This window comes from Rattus norvegicus, chromosome 12 (genome assembly GCF_036323735.1).
Source record: "Rattus norvegicus strain BN/NHsdMcwi chromosome 12, GRCr8, whole genome shotgun sequence".
In the NCBI taxonomy this organism is placed as follows: Eukaryota; Metazoa; Chordata; class Mammalia; order Rodentia; family Muridae; genus Rattus; species Rattus norvegicus.
In genome coordinates, this window is record NC_086030.1 from 27,599,623 (window position 1) to 27,618,632 (window position 19,010).

The window sequence follows — 19,010 nt, forward strand, 5'->3', positions numbered from 1 at the left end:
CCAGGCTATGTAGTTTAAATGGGTGTCAGGGAATTGAGGACATAGCTCACCTTGGTAGTATTTGCATGATGCATCTCATCCCTATCACCACAAAAAATTTTTAAAAAATAATTATTCACTAGTAATTAAAACCAAAGGGAACTAAGTTTCTTGTGTGACTTCCGGTCATGGGGAAAAACATGTTCTGTCCTTAGATCTCTGTTCCAACTCCTTCTTATTTCCTTTCCAAACCTCGGTATGAAAATTCGTGTTCTTCTACTAACGTAACCCATTAAGTCCGTTTCCTCTGGGATTAGCTAAGGTGAGGCTCTTGCTCATACTAAAGTATGCATGACTGCCAGCAGGAATTCAGTTTCCAGAAGACAGAACAGAACCAGCGTCCTTACTGATCTCATTCAGCGCTGCCTAGGCTAGTCTCAAAACTGGGTCTGTTCCTCTCACCAGACCAGGATCCCACAGAGCAGCGTCGTCCTAACAATGCACTCTATGGACAAGAAAGAAAACCCAAGGCATAACCCCCGGATTCCGAAGGTCCGGTTCCGCGATCCCGACACTGTCATACAGACAGACACACACGCTAAACAGCAAGGCTCATAAAACAAAGATAAGTTTGGTTGTTGTTTGTTTGTTTTTAAGAAATTGTGGAAAAGAGGCTGGAGTATAGCTCTCCACAGTCGGTGGCTTCTGGCAGTGATACTGTGGCATTCTCCACCTGCATTTCCTGAGTTCTCATTGGTACTCTGTTCAACACAGCGAAACTGGTGGGTCCTTCCATCTGCCAGCCATGGTAGCGACTCACTATGGAGGAAATAAGAGGAAATATCCGAACTGAGCCCAAAGGAATCTGTTCTATGGCTCAAAGAACGAGGTGAACAACATGCCTGGAGCTGGAGACTCAACAACAAATGCTCAGTATCCCAACCTCCGTAGCAGCCTAGGGGCTGGGGAGCCCGGGCCAGTCAGGGAAGGAAGGTTAGAGAGTGGGTTGAGCCGGTCATACAGGGATTGAGGAACAGAGAGTGGTAGTGCATGCCTATCATCCTAACCACTCAAGAGACTGAGGTGGGAGAATCAGGTCTCAAGGCCAAACCTAGTAAGCAAGTTCAAACTGTCTTGGGCCACTTTAGCAAGACTCTGTCTTGAAATAAAATGTTTTTAAAAAGGCTAAGGATGTAGGTCAATCGTGAAGGATCAGCCTAGAATCATCCAGTGAGGGGCTGCCTAGAATCCCCCAGTGAGGGGCTGGGGGCGTGGCTCAGTGGTAGAGCCCCTGCCTAGAATCCCCCAGTGAGGGGCTGGGGGCGTGGCTCAGTGGTAGAGCCCCTGCCTAGAATCTCCCAGTGAGGGGCTGGGGGCGTGGCTCAGTGGTAGAGCCCCTGTCCAGAATCCCCCAGTGAGGGGCTGGGGGCGTGGCTCAGTGGTAGAGCCCCTGCCTAGAATCCCCAGTGAGGGGCTGGGGGCGTGGCTCAGTGGTAGAGCCCCTGCCTAGAATCCCCCAGTAAGGGGCTGGAGGCATGGCTCAGTGATACAATGTCTGCCTCACCAATGTTATGCCCAGTAGAAGAAAAAAACAAAACAAAACGGCTAAAAGTTACCTGAAAGGCTACTGAGGGTCTCTGCACCAGTCACTGGTGTTCTTTGAGCCACATAGAACCTGTACGCTCTGTCCCTCCAGCTAGAGCATCAGAGAAGCAGGAGCCCATCATAGACTTTGCCCAAATGACTCTCCTGGGTGCCTTTCCGCCTACAGCGAGCTGGGTACCCAGCGGGCATCAGAGTTTGTCAGTGATCTTGGTCACGAGCACCCAGGCATGCTGGGAGAATAGTTTTTGTAAATGACCTCATTTCCTCATTCACTATCCAGAGAGGTGGCACCAAGCTGAGGATGGCTGAATTTTTGGAATGTTCAAGCAACTGGCTAATGGATGGATGTCAGCCGTGAGTGGCATTCCTCACCTTTGCCTTCTCAGTGCAGGTGCTGCGTTAACGTGCATGGGTGAGCAGTGCAGAGAATCTGGAGCCATGCACCCTTCGCAGGTCCACGGAGCCTCTGTAGCACATGTGGGGCAAGTTAACGCACTGCATTCAAGACACCAAAAACTGGGGCACGGAGCAGGGCCCTGCCCAGCAGCCTGAAGCAAGTCCTCTCTCTATACCTCTCCTGGATCCCCACAGTAAACCTCTCCTGCTGGCTCCAGCTTCTTTCCCAGTCCTGGAATTAATAAAGCTCCAAGCAGACTGTGGTTTGCAAGTCTGCGAGCCAGTTCCTGCCCGCGTCACTACTCCGAGAGGAGTGGGGCCCAGTTCCCCAACAGCACCCCTGCTCTCCTCCACCCAGGACCTGGAGCTCCAACATGGCATAGTCTCTGTCCCCATCAAGGGCTGGGCTGGGGACTTGAGGATCTTGTAATCTGCACACCCAGGGCATCTCCCAAATTAATACACTACGTAAAAGCTATGCACATGCTGTGTATCTAGATGGTTTGTGTTCTCTCTCTCTCTCTCTCTCTCTCTCTCTCTCTCTCTCACACACACACACACACACACACACACACACACATTTTAGTTTCTCATGTTTTGGTTGTTTTTTATTTTTAGGGTTTTTTTAAGGGTCTCATGTAGCCCAGGCTGGCCTTAGATTCACTATGTAACATGGATGACTTTGGACTTCTGGTCCTCCTGCCTCTGCCTCTCAAGCGCTGAGATTTCAAGAATGAACCACTATACCCATCTCTTTTGCTTTTTAAGATCAGGTATTGCAAGGGAGCCCAGGCTAACCTGGAGCTTGCTATATCTCTCAGGCTAGTACCAAACACTCTATCCTCCAGCCATTAAGATGGCTCAGGATGGAAAGGAAGCTTCCTGAATAGCCTGACATTCTGAGTTCAAGTCCCAAGACCTGCTTGGGACCTGCAAGTTGTCCTCTGGTCCCCGCATGTATGCCATGGCACGTGCACACACAATGAGACTAAACACTGTGCCCTCCTGCTCCAGTTGCGCGCGTGATGTGGCCAGCTTTGAGATGATCCTCCTATGGTGTCTCCCTTTTCCAAAATTCTGGTGATGTCTTGGGTGGTAGATCATGGGATGGGGAGAGATTGCCTAAGATCTCAGACTGACACAGTAGAGACTCAGTTGAGCCAGCTACACCACAAACAGGAGCAGAGATTGTAGAACCAGCTTCAGCCATGGTACTGTTGGTACCAAGTGGATACAGAGCACTGCTGGGCCTGGGGCAGAAATGTGTGCCCAAGCTTTCTTTGTCTTTGTGCTCATCTTTCTGGTTAAGGTATGGTTGGCATCAGCTGACGGATGAGACAAGCCTACCCTACAGAGAAGTTGTCCCAGACAACAGAAAGTGCTGGAACTAGCTAGGCGCAGAGGTACACGATCATCCCAATATTCAGGAGGCTGAAGCAGGAGAATCTGGAGTCCAAGGCAAGCCTGGGTTATATGGTAAGACTGTGACCATGTTGGAAGAAAGGGAGGAGGGAAGAAGGGACAGGAGGGGAGGGAAGAAGAAAGAAAGAGAGGAAAGGAGGGGAAAGGAGACAGAAGGGGAAAGGAAGGAAGAAAAGGGGGAAGGAATGAAGAGAAAGACAGGAAGGGGAGAAAGGAAAGAATAGAAGGAATTATGAGGGAAGAAATAAATGGAAGGAGAGAGGAAATGAAAGAGGATGGGAAGGAGAGAGAAGGGGGAGAAGGAGGATAACAAGGAGGAGGAGGAAGAGGAAGAGGAGAAGGAAGAAGAGGAGGAGGAAGAGGGGGAGGAGGAGGAGGAAGAGGATGAGAAGAGGATGAGGAGGAGGAGGAAGAAGAGGAGGAGGAAAAGACACAGGGTATCCAAAAATTAGCCAGGCTCTACCTAAGCCACCAGCCTTTGCTCTCCCACCCCATCCCCAACCCGGCCAACACTGTCAACTTTATAGACTCCTCTACGCCCTGTACTGGACAAGACATCTTTAACTCACCCCTCTGTATCACCTCCTGCAGGAGAAAAGCTCCAGGACCTATGGCCTCGACTTTTTCCTCTAACCAACTATGACCTGTATACAGCAAACAACCATCTCCCTCTCCTGTCCTCCAGTACCCCACATTTCTTGCATACATGCAGGAGTCTGAGAATGACATAATCTTCCCACCCTATCACATTCCCTAGAGCCTCCCAGGGTCCCCATATGCTCAGGGACAGGGTGGCCAGGGCACTGATTGCAAGCTTTCCTGGAGGGCTGTCTCTGCTGGTTCAGCAAAGGCTGCCCCCTGCTGGCCAGCAGAGGAATAGCATCCTCAAGCCTTCCCAGAGCCGCCGGGAAAATCGGTTTCCAGATGTGAGAGCATTGGACAGGTGGTGAACTAGAATACTGAGTTAATAGACAGGGATCCCACCTCCGTGTTCCCTACCAGGCACCTAGGACCCAGTATGACCTCCGTTGGACACCGTGGTTTGCTCAGGGGTGGTGCAAAGCTGTGCCCGTTGGCCCGTACAGAATCAACCAACACCTTATGCAAGGATCATCTTTGAGCCCTAGGGAGACACTAAATACATGGCTTTCACTCCCAAGCCACTCGCTTGACCTCAGCCCCTTGGTCTCTGCAACCATAGACCCTAGACTTATCCAACACCCTTTCCCTGGCTTCAAACAGATGGCTAAGACCTGGTCTCAACCGCAATGAACTAGATCGTATGTCAAGGTCCTTAGTCTGTCCCTAAAATGCCCCATGATGCTATGCCCATCCGATTTTTTTCTCCCAGACAATTTTGCCTGCAGATCTTGAACTCTATAGGCAGGCTCCCTTAGCTCCATCAACCTACCCAACCCAGTTTTGGTTAGTCTGTCTCTAGCCAGGCTTGGGGGTGTCGGGGTGTCTGCAGGCCAGGGTGGGAGCTGAGGCGCGGGACAGCTGGCCTGTGTCCCCACACTGGGCCTGGGGCCCAGGCTGAGGGGCGGGGACCTGGCTACTCCAGCCTTGGCTAGGGCTGGGATTTTTTGGCTGGACTGCCTGGGCCCTCCCTCCTGCTTCCTCTCCAGAGGGCTGTCCTGGCAAAGGCCCCCTCGCACTTTCTGGCGGGAACAGGGCCAGGAGCAAGCAAACAGCTACAGAGGGAAAGCGGGAAAGCAATGGGGGGGGAAAGCAGTGCACGCGCGCCCGTCAGTGTGTGTGTGGGGGGGGGGGGTGCAGGAAAATAGACCCATGGTCCAGGCAGATTCAGGCTAGGAGGCTTGCGAGCCTGGCCTTTCGTAATTGCCCCCTCCCTCGCGGCCCCCTCCCCCAGCTCCCCCTCCTCCCGCCCTCCTCCCACCCGCCCTCTCTCCCTCCCTCCTTCCCTCACAGCAGCCTACCAGGCAGCAATTACGCTTTGGGGATAAAACGAGGCGCAGAGAGCAGGCTGGGGCAGTCCTCCCCGAGATGGCGGGTCTGACAGCGGCAGTCCCGCAGCCTGGCGTCTTGCTGATCCTCTTGCTCAACCTCCTCCATCCCGCGCAGCCTGGAGGTAAGGGGCCCCTCGCCGGTCCCATGCTGCCCCTCGCTGGTCCCACGCTATCCACAACCTTCGGGACCCTGCCGACCAGGTGGCAAGACTGATGGGGAATCCCAGAGATCGATGAGCCCTTCGCCTCCAGATTCCCCCCACCCGCCGCCCTCTTCAAGGCAGGGAGGGTCCTGGGAACTGTCTCCTCTTGGGAGCCAGCTCCGTGTTAGGGGTCCTGTCAAAGCTACACTCCGCCAGTCAGGCTGGTCGTCTGAGTCACCTGAGTGCTTTCCCAGTGGTGGTGGCAGTTTGCACACCTGTGCACACCTGTGTACCTACCAGCCTGTGGAGAGACAATCTTGGTTTGTCTTTGCTTGGAGATGGTGGGATTCCGTGTGTGTGTGTGTGTGTGTGTGTGTGTGTGTGTGTGTGTGTGTGTTTCAGATCATGTTGCAAGGTGTCAATGTGAGCTTCTGGCCAAGGATGTTCCTGAAAGAAGAGTGTCTGGAAAGGTTTGAAGGTCTGTTCACAAGTCCATTCCTAGACAGATGGTGGTGGAGGGAGGCAACTGTGAAGTTGTCTGATGGGATCACACCTGTGAGCCCCAGCATGTAAGTTTAAAGCCAACCAGACCCCATCTCAAGAACAACTAAGAGAGTTGAGGGAGGATGTCTCCGTTGATGGAGGGCATGCTAAACATTCTTGAGCCTCTGAGCAAACTAGGTGGGCGTGGTGACGCATACCTGTGTAATGGTCATCGGATGATCAGGAATTCAAGGCATCGTTGGCTGCGTAGTGAGTTCGAGGCCATTTGGGCTACATCAGGCTATCTCAAAAAAAAAAAAAATCCTGAAGAAATCTGGGGCCCAGGTGTAGGATGTCACTGTGTGTGTTGGTGCCCAGGTGTGTGTGAGCATGTGCGAGTCCATGCCTGTACGAGGGATTGCCAAGGTGGAATACAGGCCAGGGAGTGAGCTGGGGAAAGTGCCCATCTCCTGACAAACAGGGCATGGCGGGTATCAGAGGCTACACTGAGCCTCAAGTTATCGTTTTGGCCATCTGATATGTGTCCTGACCAGGCACATTAGGTTATGGGGGAGGAAGGAGACTGCTCCCAGACGGAAGGTGCATCCGGCTGTGGGGAAAGATGTGTGAGCCTGTGAACCATCTGCTGGGGTCTGGTTTCCGTAAGAGACCTCATTGTCGTGGGAACCTGAACTTGAACTGGGGACTGGAGCTGCAGGGCGGGCGGCGGGACAGGGCTGTGGTCCGAGGCTGAATGGGAGGGAAGAGCCTCTGCTGGGGCTCGAAGCCCACTGTAGGACAAGAGTTCCTGGGCTCAGACAAGACTGAGGGTTGTGGGTAGCAGCAGAAGGACCCTGCAGTGGCCGCAAGCCAGTAGTTAAGAGCAGTGTCACCTGACCCTCCCGCCCCAGATGTGTCTCCTGACATCTGTGCACCCTCCTCCCCAGATGGTTACACTCCTTCAACATAAAGAAACTGTTCGTCTTTACAAATAGGCTGAAGCCAGGCATGAAAAGCCACACCTGATGGACCATGCTATCAAGTTGGAGGGGCAGCCTAAGCTATAGAGTGAGATCTACAAGAAGATTTGGCTTGGCTAATACAGTACTCCTCTAGCGTGCTCGGAGTTCCGTATTCCATCCCTAGCACCACATAAACCAGAGGCAGTGGCTCACACCTGTGGTCCCGGCTCTCAGGAGATGGGAGCAAAGAAGTCAGGAATTTGAGGTCATGCTTAGCTGTATAGGGAGTTCCGAGGCTAGCCTGGGCTTCACGAGCCCCTTTCTTAAAAGGTACAGAAATAGAGCCTGAGATAGGCTAAGGCCATCCGTGGAGGTTGATATCAGCTGGCTTTCTACCCTGGGTCCAAAAAAAAAAAAAAATGGAGTAGGGGAGATGCCAGGGAATATTGGGGAGAGACAGCCCTGGGGCGGAGTCTTTCTTAAAAGATGGAACAACCCCTCCCCGTGTAGCCTGGGTGATATCACTCCATATTCAACTGCCATCATTCCCTGTGAAGAGAAATCTCAGCTCTGTCCCAGGTGGCCAGAGTCACCGGGTTCAAGTAGGAGGCAAGCGAATTGATGTCTTTCAAGATCTGTTCAGAGTCTGCTGAAGTCAAAGAGGTCAGAGTTTTGGGAGGAGTTGGCCACTGGTCATGTATACCTAGTCCCCCACCTATCTGGTCCTAGGGGAGCCTAGTCTTCCCCAAGAGGAACATGTCACAGGTAACCGTTTCTTGACTCTGATGAGGGTAATAATAGCATTTCCTTTGAATTCGGGCTTGCTTCAGCCCCTATGTTAAAAGGGTTATATGAGCTAGGTAGGCATGACGGCTCAGGAATTATGCTACAGAGTGAGTTCCAAGGCAGCCTCTGCTATGTAATGGGACTCTATGCCCACCCACCCACCCACCCTCAAACCAAAATAAAGTAAAAGGTCACCAGAAGAAAAAAAAATCAGGCATGACAGCATGCCTGTCTTTTGCCTATCTTAGCATTTTGGAGGTGTAGAGACAGGAGGATCAGGAGTTTAAGGTATCATCTATGTAGTGAATTATAGGCTAGCCTGGGCTACATGAACCCCCTTCTTCGAAAATAGCGTTAAGGGAGGGGCACATTAGACATAAAAGTTCAGTGCTCTCCCTGACACCAGAAATGTTTTCAATATCCCTCCCCTGGTTCATTCCCTGAAGGTTTATCTCAGGAGATTTCCACCCTGATGGGCATGACGGTTGCCCGGGTCAGTGTGTGACCCACGAGGTTTTCCTTTATTTGATCTGTGGAGGATCTCGATTGAGGGAGTTGGGCTCTAACAGCTCCCCAGGTGCCTCTGATGCACAGCCAAGGATTTAGTCCCTTGATCCTGCTCTGTGTGTCTTGCTGGAGCAAGGGACAGTTCACCCACACACAGGAGCGCGGTGGCTTTTGAAAAGCGCCTGGCGGTCTGCTCTGTGCACGCAACAAACAGCTCGGTGAGGTTTTATCTGCTCAATCCAGGCTGCCCCTCTGAGCTCTGGCTTGGCAGAGCCCCCTGCCAGGGCCCGTTGGCCCCGCTCCCTGTGGTCTTTGAACCTCCTGGCAGCAAATCCAAGGTCAAATGTAGATACCAGGCTAAGGCGCCTCATCCGGCTGACTCTGGTTTCCCTGGCTGAAAAAAAAAAAGAAGAAATATTCCTACATTTTAGGGCCCAGCCCCTAAGAATCAGCGGGCTTTGGGGGCAAGGGGAACAGTAGCCACTTGATAGCTGCTGCTGAGATGATAATATGATAATATAATATAAAAATATATCCACTGAGATGACCAGGAGATGGGGAAATTGTAAATTTTCTCTTACAGTGTGGTAAGGGGCTGATAGTCTTTGTAATTTGTTCCTGTCTTTGATTTGTCTGAGGTTTTTTTCATTATTTATTATTGTTTACTTGTGGTGCTGGGGACTGAACCCATGGCCTTGGTGCTCTAGGCAACCCTTCTACCTCTGAGCTGTATGCCCAATCCCTAAGGTAGATTTTTTTCTTTTTCTTTCTTTTTGTATTTTGTTTGTGTGTTTGTTTTGTCTTGTTGACACAGGGTTTCATATAGCCCTAGATGGTCTCGAAATCACTAAGTAGCTGAGAGAGACCTTGAACTTCCTGAATGCTGGGATCACAGCTGTGAGCCACTGAACATGGCTCTAATTTTCTAAGGTTAAAACACACCTTTGTTTTAGGGTCTCAAATATATAGCTCTGGCTGGCCTAGAACATGATATGTAGGACATATTGGCCTCTCATACTTGCAGCAATCCCCCTGCCTCTGCCTCCCAAGTGCTGGGATTATCAGTGCTCATCGCCACTTCTGACCTCTCAGCCCAGTTTCTAAGGCTTGATTCGCTCTGTCAGAGGCAGATGGTGCATAAACAGGTGACAGAAGGGGAGAGGTCTCAGGGAGGGTACCCCAGAGAATCTGAACATATCTGAGGTTCCCCCTAAGAGAGAAGTTAAGTTCAACTGGACATGGGGATACAGGCCTGTAATTAGCAGGACAAATCCAGCCTGAGCTACATAGAGAGTTCAAGGGGCTAGCCTGGGCTACAAAGAAAGACCCTGTGTTGGAAAGGAAAAAGAAGACAAGAGGAGGGGAGGGTAGGAGTTAGGAGAGGGGAGGAGAGTTAGAGGAGAAGAGGGGAAAGGAGGGGAGAGGAGAGACAGGGAGGAGAGTTGGGGGAGAGGAAAGGAGGGGAGGGGAAGGGAAGGGAAAGGAAGTGAGGAAGGCAAAACAGAGAAAACAATCCAAGAGACTGAGAAGAAATAGGCTGCCAACCAGGAGGAAGCAAGCCCTGTGGAGACCACACAGACGAAATGAGGGCTGATGAGTCTCCCATTCCAGAGGGCTTACAGGCAGGGAATTAAAGGATGTTTTCAGGGGTTCTAGCCCCAGCCAGAGGACTGTTCTGATCCCTACAAGTCTAAGGTCATGATCCTCACATGTGAGAGACAAGATCCGCCCCAGGCTAGCCAGAGGAATGAGCCAGACCCACATAAAACAAGACACAAGTGTGTTCCAAGCCAGCTGCTTGTGGCCGGCTGAGCACTGACGGCAGGAGGAGCCGTGGCGGGTGGGGAGAAGGCAGGACGGAAGTCTGCAGCACAGCCTTGGAGAAAGGAAGGATTTGGAGGGAGGTGAGGGTGTTCTCGGTAGGAGACCCTGCTGGTACCCAGAGAGAGGGTGGGAAGGGGGACCCTGGGGAGGAGGCCTCCATGAGCAGTGTATGGTTTTGAGACAAGGGGCTTGCTGTATTACACAGGCTAGCCTGAGCCTCCCTATGTAGCCCAGGAAAGCCTTGAACTCCCTATATGTAGCCCAGGCTGGCCTTGAACTGCCTATGAAGTGCAGCATAATCTCAAACTCACAATCCCCCTGTCTCACCTCTGAGCACTGGGATTACAGTCATGTGTCATCACGTCCTAGTCATAGAGTCTGCTCTTCTTTGTACATCCGTTGTGTATGTAGCACGGTGGGGCGGGGTCAGAGGACAGCTATGGGGAGTGAGCTCTTCCGCTCCACCATGTGGGTTCTGGGGGATTGAACTCAAGAGGTCAGGCTTGGCGTCCAAGATAATGGCAGGTACTCAGCCTTCCCCAGTTCTCAGTGGAAAGCAGGAATCAAAAACTCAAGCTGGCACCCATGCCGTGCCAGCACCCTTAGTGGCTGAGACTAAAGAATCTCATGTTCAAAACCAGCTTGGGCTACACAGTGAGATTTTGTCTCAAAACAACATTCCAGTATCTGTCGCATCCTGGGTTGGGTGTGGAGGTGGACCACTGTTACTAGGCTAGGAAGCATGGCCGCCGACAGCAGTGGGGAGGTAACAGTTTCCTCAGGACTGAGCCTAGTTACTGGAAGCTTCCTCAGGAAGGAGCCTAGCCACGTGGTATATTGAAGAGCAGGACTCCAAGAGAGAGGAAGTGGGGTTCAGCAAGCTGTCCCCTGAGGCCTTGAGAGGGACACGATCCCTCTGTCTCCCTCACTCATCATTTATTAAGTACCTATTGTATACATGGCCCTAGCCAAGCACTGAGAGAAAACAGGACCCAAGTCACCAGCACTTTCTTTTGACAATTACTCTCTGTGCCAGGTGTGACTAGATCTGTCCTCTTCTGTTTGAATGCGTGCGGCCCATACAAGAGGCAGTGAGCATCACCCCTACATTGTGAAGCGGGGGAAAGGTGGGGCTTGGCTGGGGTTGCGACTCCTTTGGCAGGGTGCGTGCCTAGCAAGCACAAAGCCCTGGGTTTTATTCCCAGCACAGGAATAAACCTGGTGGGGTGGCGGAGGCCTGTAATCCCGGCACTGAGGAGGAGATTGAGTTTCTTGCCTGAGATCACGTAGCTGGTGAGGAGCAAGGACAGAAGCCAGAGGGCTCTGTCCTGGGTGCCCTCACTCTTCAGAGCCACCATGTCACTCCCAGCAGACAGCTCTTGGGCTGGAGGACAGAGAGAGCAGGAAAGGATGTGGAGAAAGGGCGGAAGGGAGAAAGCACGGGTTCTCTGTGTAAGCATGAAGCTCAGAGCTGGAGGCCAGAGCCAGGCAGAGCATCAAAGGCGTGGGGGACCATGTGTGTTTAGCAGCTCAGGATAACACTAGAAGGCTTATTTCCTGCAGACTCACCCCTCCCTGAGTCCCCCAATCCCTGAACAGATTGCTCAGACCATGCAGGCCTGACACGCAATCTCTAGAAGGTCAGGCCGGGATGGGGCACAGACCCCAGGAGGTGGTGGCGCCGGGACTTTAGTACAATCTGCCCATGGCAGCCAGACGTTCCCAACCCTGCTGGGCTGACGAGGCCCAGTGACCAGGCAGGCCCAGCTGTGTATTGTCACTGAGTCTCTGAGGCCAGACACACAGACATCTGGCTAAGAGGTCTCCTCGGTATCACTGCAAAGCTACGTGACTGCCTCATGCCCACCTTATGTCCCTCCACCATGTGACTCTCAGGCTTCCTTCAGCAAGGCAGAGCTGGGCCATGGCGACAAGGTGACTTGTAGAGGTTAGAGGTCACGATTCAATATAGGATTCTCTATTCGTTGCCATGACAACAGCTTGGGGCCAGCATCTGTAATATTCTCCAATGAGAGCTTTGACTGATCCCTAGGGACTGAACTCGTGACCTTGGCTTGGAGTGAACCGTTACTTAGGGAAACTATTTGATTTTTTTCATTCCTGGTGTTCCCACCCCCTCCAGTCCCTGGCACCTCCCAAAACAGCCCTAAGTCAGATGAGCGGAACCCCACCCAAAGAAAACTGCCCAGGGGCCTAGGACACAAATCTCCTCACACTACCCTATCACAGTGAGAATGGCTGACGCCAGGGAGAAGCTGTATCTGCTAACTGTGTCACTGATGACCCAGCCTGCCCTCTTAGAACTGGCTCCAGCCAGGCTGCCCAGCTCTGAGAGAAATCAGTGGGCAAAACAGGTAAGTAGAGGCCCTTGGCCAGAGACCAGCCACAGCCACAAGCAGGGGCCCCTCTCTGCAACAGTGTTAAACCTCCTGCCCAGAGAAGTAGCCTGGGTTCATTCCAGGCTTCCTGTTTATCCAGCTGTGTGGCCCCAGCCACTTCCCTTAACCTCTCTGGGCCTGATTTCAAGCGTGCTGGGCCTGCATTCAGAATTTGTGCCCTTCTGACTTCATTGAGACGCTTTGAGAAGAGCAAAAAAATGCAAAGACAGGTTCATGCCCATGATCCCAGCTACTCGGGAGTCTGGTGTGTGCAGTGGGGAGTGGGGGATGTTCACAAGGTCATGACCAGTCTGAACTACATAGTGAGACCTTGTTTCAGTAAACCAAGAACTGGGGCATGATTCACTGATAGAAAGTCTTTCTAGAATCCCCCAGAGGTAGGGCACCTGCCTAGAATCCCCCAGTGAGGGGCTGGGGGCATGGCTCAGTAGTAGAGCCCCTTGCTTAGAATCCCCCAGTGAGGGTCCAGGGGCATGGCTCAGTGGTAGAGCCCCTGCCTAGAATCCCCCAGTGAGGGGCTGGGGGTGTAGCTCAGTGGTAGAGCCCCTGCCTAGAATCCCCCAGTGAGGGGCTGGGGGCATGGCTCAGTGGTAGAGACCTGCCTAGAATCCTCCAGTGAGGGGCTGGGGGCGTGGCTCAGTGGTAGAGACCTGCCTAGAATCCCCCAGTGAGGGTCCAGGGGCATGGCTCAGTGGTAGAGCCCCTGCCTAGAATCCCCCAGTGAGGGGCTGGGGGCATGGCTCAGTGGTAGAACCCCTGCCTAGAATCCCCCAGTGAGGGGCTGGGGGCATGGCTCAGTGGTGGAGTGCTTGCTAACACAGAAGGAACAAAAAAATGTAAATGACAGTTGTTTGGCCAAAGACATTATAGACAAATAATACCACAATCATTATCAATACCTTCATTAAAGCATGTTTGGTAAGCCTGACTAACCAAAGAATCTACTTTCCTCCTTTTAGGGGTTCCAGGAGCTGTGCCTGGTGGAGTTCCTGGCGGACTTCCTGGTGGAGTTCCCGGTGGAGTCTATTATCCAGGTAATATACATAAACTTTCCATGCACCTATATATAACAGATGGACCGTTCATGAGATAGACTATTTTTAAACATTCCTATTACATGTATTTTTAAGGCTTGTATGTGGAGGTCAGAGGACAACATTTTTATTTGGTTCTTTCTTTTTTTTTTTTTTTTTTTTTGGTTCTTTTTTTCGGAGCTGGGGACCGAACCCAGGGCCTTGCGCTTCCTAGGCAAGCGCTCTACCACTGAGCTAAATTCCCAGCCCCTGGTTCTTTCTTTTTAATTCGTTTTGTTTGCTGAGACAGTCTTACTATATATCTATCCCTGGCTGGCTAGGAACTCATAGAGATCCACCTGCCTCTGCCTCTGCCTCTAGAATGCTGGAATTAAAACATGCACCATCGTGCCCAGCTCCAGAGGACAAGCTCTGGGAATCAGATCCTTCCTTCCGCCATGTGGGTCCTGGAAAGGAACTCAAACTGTCAGACTTGGCAGCAAGTGTCTTTGCCCACTGAGCTATTTCATGGGCCAGAGAAGTTATAACACTTAAATTTCTGCCAGCAAAGACCTGCAAGTCAGGCCCACTCTCTGAAGCAGTTAACCAGTCTGAGAATATGGCTCAATTACTAAAGTGTTTGCCTAGCATGTGTGAAACCCTGGGTCCCATCCCCAACACTGCATAAATCAGGTACAGTGGTGCAGGCTTGCAATCCCAGCACACAGGAGGTATGGGCAAAGGGAGAGATATTCAAGGTCCATCCTTGGCTATAGAGAGAGCTCAGGCCAGCCTGGGCTGTGTGAGACCCTGCCTGAAAAACAAGCAAACACAAAAAAATTATGCAAATTACAGAGCTAGATGTGAAGGCAGGCATAGAAAGTCAAGAGTTCAAAGCCAGCTTGAGCTGCATAGCAAGACCCAGTCTCCATTCTAAGGAGAGCTGTTGATAGAACAGCTCTTAAAAGCATAAATATCATACAAGATGGAGCATAGTCTCTGCTGTCAGGAGCCTGGCGCCTTCACACATTCCTGTCACCAGAAGGTTCACAGTCCTCGGAGCATTAATCCCACTCCTGGCAATCCACTAGAGGCAAATAACTGAGAAAAGAGAAACGGAGCAACTAGGTTCAGCTGGGGGAGTGTTTGCATAGCATGTATGAAGCCCTGAGTTCCATCCCCAGCATCACATAAACTGGGCACTGTGGTGAATGCCTATCACACTGAGCGAGCTAGCCAGCAAGACTAGCCACATCAGTGAGCTCTGGGTTTGATTGAGACATCCTCTCTCAATGAATAAGGTGGAAGAACGATGGGGGATGATTCTAGACATCAGCTTTGGGCCTCCACGTGCACATGTATGTGTATATGTGTGGGTGCGCACGCACACATGCACTTATACGCGCATGCATACCAGACACACACACATGAAAAATGGGGAGAAAAATAAGTAACGTGAAGTCTGAAGATTCTCAAGCTCCACCCTAGGACAAACAGACACAAGACTGTTGAGCCAGTAAGACAGAAAAGGAGACTGAGGGTCACAGACGTTGACTTGGCCAAAGTCAACTAGAATTTGGCAATGGGGAGAGGGGTGTGGCTTGTATGGAAGGATGCTGATCTTTGATCTCTCTCTCTCTCTCTCTCTCTCTCTCTCTCTCTCTCTCTCTCCCCCTCTCTCTCTCCCCCCTTCCTTCCTTCCTTTCTCTCTCCCTCTCTCCCTCCCTCCTTCCCTTTCAACACATACAACAGGAGCTGGTATCGGAGGAGGCCTGGGAGGAGGAGGTAAGCTAAAAAACTAACCTTAGATTCCTCAACGGAAGGATCTGGGTACCACCATGACCTCTCCCCCAACACATCATTAGACATGTTGAGATCTCAGCAACCAAAGGGTTCTTCTTTATACGGGTTTCTCCCCTGGTAAAGAGACACTGGAAGCCCTTTTAGGACCCTCTACCCTTGTTGGTTTTCCTCCTGGCCCCTTCCTACTTTTATATTTCTACAATCTCCTCCCCAACATTCCTTCTGGATGGAGATTAACTCCTTCTGGAGGGGAAAAAAAAAAACCTTGAGAAATAGCTGGAGACGTTGGTGTATATCTATATCCCAGCATGTAGACAGTAGAAGCTTGGAGACCAAGAGTTCAAAGTTATCCTTGACTACGTAGCAAGTTCAAGACCAGCCTGAGCTACGTGAGACATAGGCTTAGAACAAAACAAACAGAGAGGTTTGGGGATTTAGCTCAGTGGTAGAGTGCTTGCCTAGCAAGCGCAAGGCCCTGGGTTTGGTCCCCAGCTCCAAAAAAAAGAAGAAAAAAAAAAAAAACAAAAAACAAAGAAACAGAGAACTGCCATTCCACCAAAAATCCAGTGGGAGAGCTGGGCTCCCAGAGGCTCCATGCCTAAGCAGGAGGACAACTGGACAAATTTAGCCCTTAGGAAAGAGGCTCACGTGCAGCCCTCGCCTTCTACTGGGGGAGGGGGCAGGGTTAAGAGATGGATAAGTACTAAGAGATAGAATTGGGTATGTGCCTATGATACTGAAACTTGGGAGGTCAAAGCAAGAAGCTTAGGAGTTCAAAGTCATTCTTAGCAATATCGTGAATTGGAGGCCAGCCTGAACTATGCTGAGACCCTGATACCAAAGAAAAGCAGGGCTGCAGTGGGGAGAAATGTGGCTCACCTCCTCCCTGCCCTTCACCATCTCTTCCCTCTGCAGCTCTGGGACCTGGAGGAAAACCGCCTAAGCCAGGTAAGATCCATCGAGTGAAGGCTCTGAGATGGGGAGGGCAAGAATTCCAGAGCCACGCCTGGCAAGGGAGCCAAAAGAAGGGAGCTAATGGCGGCAAAAGCCCCTGGGTATCACAAGCTAGAGTCGAGTCCCCGAGGTGTCCAACAACAGGAGATTGATGGTAATGCAATAGCCTGTGTCTGTGCCTGTGCCAGCTTCCTGCTCACTGCCCTCGGTTCACAGCCCCAGGAACACTCCTGATGCTTCAGGCATAGCAAAGCCTGAGTCCTCAGGGCTCCTGAAAAGCAGCACTTAGAATGGAAGGCCCCAACCGGTATATCTAGACGTTTGACTTCTGACTCAGATGTGAACTTGACTCTAAGATAGACCTAACAGTGGCCCCAGATGCTCTCCCTGCCTGTTCCCAGAATTCTTCCAATTGGGTCCAGACCATGCCATGGAGTTTTCTAGTTTTAAAAAAAAAAAAAAAAAAAAAAAAAAAAAATCATGGCTCTGTTTTACCAATAGTACTGGAATCTGCCAGCAGGAGTCACTCTCAGCTTTGAGTGGTAGCAAGGGCGTCTGTCAAGGGAATGCTATTGGTTAAGAAGCAGGTAGAGGCCATGGGCTGGTGGTGCGTACCTGTAATCTTAGCCACTGAAAAGGCTGAGACAGGAGGGTTCTGAGTGAGAAAGGTCAGCCTCAGATGGTTAGGAAGACCCTGTCACAGAATAAAAAGTAGAAAGAATACTGAGGGTACAGTTCAAGGGTAGAACTCCTACCTAGAATACCCCAGTGAAGAGTTAGGGCGTGGCTCCGTGGTAGAGCTCCCCACCCCTGCAATGAGGGGTTGGAGCATGGCTCAGTGGTCCAGCCCCTGCCTCAAATCCCCCAGTGAGGGGCTGGGGTGTGGCTCAGTGGTAGAGCACCTGCCTAGAATCCCCCAGTGAGGGGCTGAGGGTGTGGTTCAGTGGTAGAGCCCCTGCCTAGACTCCCCCAGTGAGGGGCTGGGGGCGTGGCTCAGTGGGAGAGCCCCTACAATCCCTTAGTGAGTGGCCAGGAGCATGCATAGCTCAGTAGTAGAGCATTTGAGTAGCATGTTGGAAACCCTGTGTTCTATCATCCCTAACACACACACACACACACACACACCTTCATTATAGTTCTATTGATGCCCCTCCCTGATGTGTGATGCTCTCTATGTGGCACATGCATCCCCACCCAGTGCCTGCCACCCTGGCTGCAAAGTCACATGCTCCTGGACAGTTTAGATGTCTAACTGCTCTTACAAAATCCTGATGACAGATGATCCAACTACTAATGAATGTGTGAGGAGCAGATTCCCCTTCATTGAAGCCTATGAGAGTTGTGAAACTTCAGAACCAGGGCCAGCAAGGGAGGAAGAGGACAGGGCATGTGGGCAAGCTAGGTCCTAGGGGTTGGGAGTTTTGTAAAGCCTGGAGACTCCATGGCTTGCTGTTAATTCTCCTTGTGGTGCCAAGGATGGAACTCAGGCTTCTGTATTAGGCAAGCACTCTATCACTGAACCATTGTTTATACATTTATTTGTTATGGGTCTGGTATGCATGCACCACAGTGTGCCTGTAGAGGTCAGAGGACAACTTTTGAGCATTGATTCTCTATAATTAACATTTTCTTTTTTTTTTTTTTTCGGAGCTGGGGACCGAACCCAGGGCCTTGTGCTTGCTAGGCAAGCACTCTACCACTGAGCTAAATCCCCAACCCCCTGAGCATTGATTCTCTTCCTCCACCATATAGGTCCCAACAACCGGACTCATGTTGCTGGGCTTAGTGGCAAGTGCCTTCGCCCACTGAGCCATCCTATTTCGTACTTTGAATGAGGGTCTCACTAACTTTCCCAGGCTGACCTTGAACTACACAGCCCAGACAAGCCTTGACATTTTGATCCTCCTGCCTCAACTTGAGTAGTTAAAATGATAGGCATATTCTACTAGGTACAGCTCCTAAGGTTATCTTTTAGCCTCGGGATAGACTGAAGGGTCTAACAGGCTTGGCTAGGCCACCATGAATAACCCAATGAAGGTCCCCACATCCTGACTAGTGGGACATCCGGGCCTGCCCAGGCAGGATGGGATGGGGTGCAGGCAGTATACAGATCGTGTTTGGGAACAATTAATCCCCAGGGGGAGGGGGTGGGTGGCTTGGCAGCTATTCCTCCATGTGAGTGCTGCAGGCTGGCTGGCCCCTCCCTGCCTGAGCTCTCAGTGGGGGACCAGGCAGCTGGGAGCCAGCACTGCCCACACCCAGAGCACCAGCTGGAGGCCAGCAGGCCAGCCAGCCACTGCAGACAAGGAGTATGGGCAAGCACAGGAAGGAGCTGGGATGAGTAGTCATGGGATACCCTGGCAGGTTGCACACAGTAGGTGCTACCTGCTCGCAAGCTCAGTGGCCCCAGGAAGGTAGGGATCATGGAAGCTATAAATAAATGGGTGTATTAGCCAAGCACAGTGGCACAAGCCTGTTACCCTAGCATTCAAGAGACCAGCAGATAAGTTTAAAATTAACCTGGGCTAGAAAGTGAATTAAATATTGTGGAAACTGAGGCAGGAAAACCACCAGTCTGTTCAAGGCCAGCCTGGTCTGCTTAGCGAGTTACAGTCCAGCCAGGGTTACATAATTAGACCTTTTCTCAAAAATTAAAAAAAAAAAAAAAGAAGAAGTAAAATTTAAAGGCTGGGTTTGTGGCTTGGTTGGTAGAACATGTTCCTAGCACGTACAAATTCCATCC

At 51.3% G+C, this 19,010-nt stretch overlaps 1 protein-coding gene and 1 long non-coding RNA gene across 9 annotated transcripts in view; one reads left to right on the forward strand and one right to left on the reverse strand.

Moving 5' to 3' along the window:
- Window positions 1–605: 605 nt before the first annotated feature.
- LOC102553484 (uncharacterized) lies at window positions 606–8,794 on the reverse strand. Of its 2 annotated transcripts, XR_005491897.2 has the most exons (4): window positions 5,813–8,794; window positions 5,343–5,562; window positions 1,957–2,050; window positions 606–798 (listed from the first exon to the last, which is right to left on the reverse strand). It is a non-coding gene; the product is annotated as an uncharacterized LOC102553484 (long non-coding RNA). The 2 variants fall into 2 exon arrangements; XR_005491898.2 differs by lacking the exon at window positions 1,957–2,050.
- Window positions 5,361–19,010, forward strand: part of Eln (elastin) — a 43,431-nt gene continuing 29,781 nt past the window's right edge. For 6 of the 7 annotated variants that reach the window (XM_063271069.1, XM_063271072.1, XM_063271071.1 and 3 more), the window contains exons 1-4: window positions 5,361–5,494; window positions 13,457–13,531; window positions 15,263–15,295; window positions 16,229–16,261. In XM_063271069.1, the coding sequence (XP_063127139.1) occupies window positions 5,410–5,494; window positions 13,457–13,531; window positions 15,263–15,295; window positions 16,229–16,261 (226 nt within the window). In that variant the 5' untranslated portion in view covers window positions 5,361–5,409. The remainder of the gene's footprint in view (window positions 5,495–13,456; window positions 13,532–15,262; window positions 15,296–16,228; window positions 16,262–19,010) is intronic. The other variant, NM_012722.1, reaches the window with a different exon arrangement.